Source organism: Rhincodon typus, unplaced genomic scaffold, assembly GCF_021869965.1.
Source record: "Rhincodon typus isolate 14 unplaced genomic scaffold, sRhiTyp1.1 hic_rhity00005132, whole genome shotgun sequence".
Lineage (NCBI taxonomy): Eukaryota > Metazoa > Chordata > Chondrichthyes > Orectolobiformes > Rhincodontidae > Rhincodon > Rhincodon typus.
In genome coordinates this window covers 1-3,877 of record NW_025970770.1, presented here as the reverse complement: position 1 = coordinate 3,877, position 3,877 = coordinate 1, and the positions used below count along the sequence as shown (strand labels likewise).

At 54.9% G+C, this 3,877-nt stretch overlaps 1 protein-coding gene across 1 annotated transcript in view; it reads right to left on the bottom strand.

The window, feature by feature from the left end:
- LOC125482035 (polynucleotide kinase 3'-phosphatase) overlaps positions 1 to 3,443 on the bottom strand; it is a gene marked incomplete at both ends in the record, with an annotated part of 9,733 nt that extends 6,290 nt beyond the window's left edge. The window contains 3 exons of the mRNA XM_048594008.1: positions 2,211 to 2,259; positions 2,919 to 2,990; positions 3,336 to 3,443. Coding sequence (XP_048449965.1) covers positions 2,211 to 2,259; positions 2,919 to 2,990; positions 3,336 to 3,443 — 229 coding nt within the window. The remainder of the gene's footprint in view (positions 1 to 2,210; positions 2,260 to 2,918; positions 2,991 to 3,335) is intronic.
- Between the last annotated feature and the right edge of the window lie 434 nt (positions 3,444 to 3,877).

Sequence of the window (3,877 nt, the reverse complement as noted above, 5' to 3'; positions counted from 1 at the left end):
TGTCGGAGGGTCAGCGCTGAGGGAGCGCCGCACTGTCGGAGGGTCAGTGCTGAGGGAGAGCCGTGCTGTCAGAGGGTCAGCGCTGAGGGAGCGCCGCACGGTCGGAGGGTCAGCGCTGAGGGAGCGGGCACTGTTGGAGGGTCAGCGCTGAGGGAGCACCGCACAGTCGGAGGGTCAGCGCTGAGGGAGCGGGCACTGTCAGAGGGTCAGCGCTGAGGGAGCGCCGCACGGTCGAAGGGTCAACGCTGAGGGAGCAGGCACTGTCGGAGGGTCAGCGCTGAGGGAGCTCCCTTTCTGAATGAGGGTGATGATATATGGAGCAGGTGAACTCTGACCTGGAGAATCGAAGGGCAGTATTTTATTTAAACAGAGAAAGTCAGCCTCACAGAGGCTGAAGCTAAACCCTGTCCCTGTGGTCTCTGTTCCGAAGAGAGACAGAACCGAGCAGTGGGGTGCAGAGGGATCTGGGTGCCCCGGGGATGCGAACGACCAAGTTATGTTACATCTGCAGTGAGCGGCAAATGGCAAATTGTTTCCTGTTAACAGGAGCCAGGGAAGACTTGCCTTCGGTTGCACTGGAGCTGGGTTGGAGCGCATTTGGGATCAGACTGTGCACAGCTCTGACCTACTTCTCTCAGGTAGTGAGGGTAGCACAGCCATAGAGGGAAGGTGCAGCGAGGGGTCACCAGACCTGATCCCCACCCACTCCCCCCGGGACTGTTCGATGGGGACAGACTGCGACAAAGTCCAGACTCGAGCGTTTTATTGACCAAAGGGGGAGTGACACATCTGAAAGGTCGGTGGAGGGGGGGGAGTCGAGGTAGAGGCGAGTGAGTGGTTCATTGTGGGAGGGACCCTGGGGAAGTGTTTCACACGAAGGGGGAAGACATTCAGGCCCGAGCTGGGGAGAAACGGTTTGGCACACAGCAGTGAAATTCTCTGCTGTCGCCAGGTCTGTGGATTCTCACACTTTGAGGATGTTAAACGTCGGGATGGAGAGATTTCTCGTTCCCAGTGCGAGGGTGCAAGGCCGTTTCCAGTGTCCGACCAGCCACAACGGGGTTGGACGGCAGGGATAGGCTAAATGGGCCGAGTGGCCTACTCCTGATCACGGCTGGGTCCTGTGTCCAGTTTTGGGTTCCGTGCTGAAGGAAAGCGATGTTTACTTTGGCAGGAGGGCTGGGATGGCCCAGCGCAGGGCCATAGCGAGGTGGCAGAGGGGGTAGTAGTTTGGTCCGTTTCCATAAATGGGGGGGGGGGGGGGGGGGTGATTGTATTTCGAATGGGGAGTGAGTGGACGACAATGACTCGGTGCTGCTAAAAACATCAACTGGGTCAATGGGCTGAGGAGGGGCAGATGGAGGTTAATTTGGATAAATGCGAGGTGTCGTATTTTGGTAAAACAGACAGGGGCAGGTCTTATACAGTTAATGGCAGGGCCCTGGGCCGTGCTGTAGGACAGAGGGACCTGGGGGTGCAGGTAGATAACTGTTTGAAGTCTGTGTCACAGGTAGACAGGGCGGGTAAGGAGGTGTTTAACACACTTTCCCTTCAGCGCTCAGACCCTTTGAGTATCGGAGTTGGGGGACGTCACGTTGAGGTTGTACAGGGGCGTTGGTGAGGCCTCTCCTGGAGAACTGTGTCCAGTTCTGGGTCGCCCCGTTATAGGAAGGATATGATTAAACTGGAGAGGGCTCGGGAGAGATTTACCAGGACGTTGCCGGGAATGGAGGGTTTGAGTTATAAGGAGAGGCTGGGACTGTTTTCCCCGGAGCGTCAGAGGCTGAGGGGTGACCTTATAGAGGTTTATAAAATAACAGATAGGGTAAATAGACAAGGTCTTTTTCCCCAGGGTAGGGGAGTCCCAAACTAGAGGGGCAGAGAGAAGGGAAAAGGTTTAAAAGGGACATGAGGGATAACTTTTTTAGACAGGGGGTGGTGCGTGTATGGAACGAGCTGCCAGAGGAAGTGGGCAGGGGCTGGTACAGTTACAATGTTTAAAAGGCATCCCAATGGGTACATGAATAGGAAGGGTTTCAAGGCATAGGGGCCAAATGCTGGCAGATGAGACTCGTTGAGTTTGGGGATGGCATGGACAAGTCGGGCCGAAGGGTCTGTTTCTGTGCTGTGCAGGCAGAGGCCAAATCCCCACCTGCTTGTTTCGAACCAGTTTCCGGCTCAGTGTTTTAATGTAACCTGCTGATCCTTACCTCCCACGTACAGACAGGAATCCAAATCAATCTTCACACCACTGTTTCCCTGTGGACGATACAGCACACAGGTCAGACACAAACCTCTCAAAGGGGGCAATTAGGGATGGGGTAAACCAGCCAACAATACCCTACTTCCCATCTGCAAATTCAAATCCTTTGCTCAAACATTTTGGACAAAACTGCACATAATTCCAGCTCACGCTCCGCTACTCTCAGTCCAACTTATTTAATTCATATCTGTATCGCCTCGTCCCTAGTTGCCCCCCTCCCCTTGAGAAGGTGGGGGTGAGCTGCCCTCCTGAACCGCTGCAGTCCATGTGCTGTGGGGCAGACCCACAGTGTCCCTTAGGGAGGGAATTGCAGGGATTTGGATCCAGCCACACTGAAGCAACGGCCGATATATTTCCAAGTCGGGATGGGGGTGGCTGGAAGGGGGATCTTGCAAGGGGTGGGGGGGCTGGTGTTCCCATGTACCGGCTGCCCCTTGTCCTTCTGGATGGACATGGCCGTGGGGGTTTGGAAGGTGCTGTCTAAGCAGCCTCGGTGAGTCTCTGCAGAGCATCTTGTAGATGGTACACACCTCTCTCTCTCTCTCTCTCAGCGATAACCCCCAGGATATTGATATTGGGGAGACAGGGAGTTGGGGATTCAGTGATAAGAGTGCAGATATAACATTCAACCTTCTCAGAATCGATCCACAGGTACCTGTTCCCTGAGGTGATCCAACATTCCCAGCATCGGCTTGCGATAGAATCCCAATCCAGTTGACACGTAGACCTGGAGAGCAGAGGAAGAGGGTGGGAAGAGACAGAATTCCAGTGTAAACATGGAAGGGAAATGGAGCGTCGACCTTTATTTCGGAGGGAACGGAGGGTAAAAACAGGGAGGGGTTTTGCTAAAACTGGCACCAGGCACCAGTGGAAAGCTGGAAAACCGTGATCAGGTTCGGGGCCCCGTATCCCAGCAGAGACAGACCGGCCATCGGAGTCAACACGCATGGTCCATCAATCCCATCCCCAGGACATTTCCATCCAAAACTCCCTCAGCACTGACCCTCCGACAGTGCGGCGCTCTCTCAGCGCTGACCCTCCGACAGTGCCCGCTCTCTCAGCACTGACCTACCTGCACTGGGATGCCCAGTTTACTAACTATTGCCTCCACCTTGGCCTGGAAATCCTTAGCTTGGAGCTTGCCCCGGCTGATGCCCCTCTGATTGGTAAAGAACACAATCTGTAAGGAATAAAATTTGGGAACAGAAGGTTAGGGCCCAGTTAACGGGACAGCCAGCAATCCATCAGGGACACCATCCTAACACACTCTGAAACTCCCAGGTAACTCCCTCCCAGCTGACCTTCCCAAAACCCATATCCCCACCTCCTCTCTGTCTACCTCTCCGCACATTCCCACACTCTCTCTCTCTCTCAACACAACAGTCTCACTCTCCCCCACATTCCCACGCTCTCCCTCTCCCCCACAATCCCACGCTCTCCCTCTCCCCCACCAACAACACTCTCACTCTCCTCCATATTTTTGCAGTTTGTCTCTCTCTCGCTCCCCCAATCTCACACACACTCTCTCTCTCGCTCCCCCACTCTCACACACACTCTCTCTCTCTCGCTCCCCCACTCTCACACACACTCTCTCTCTCGCTCCCCCACTCTCAC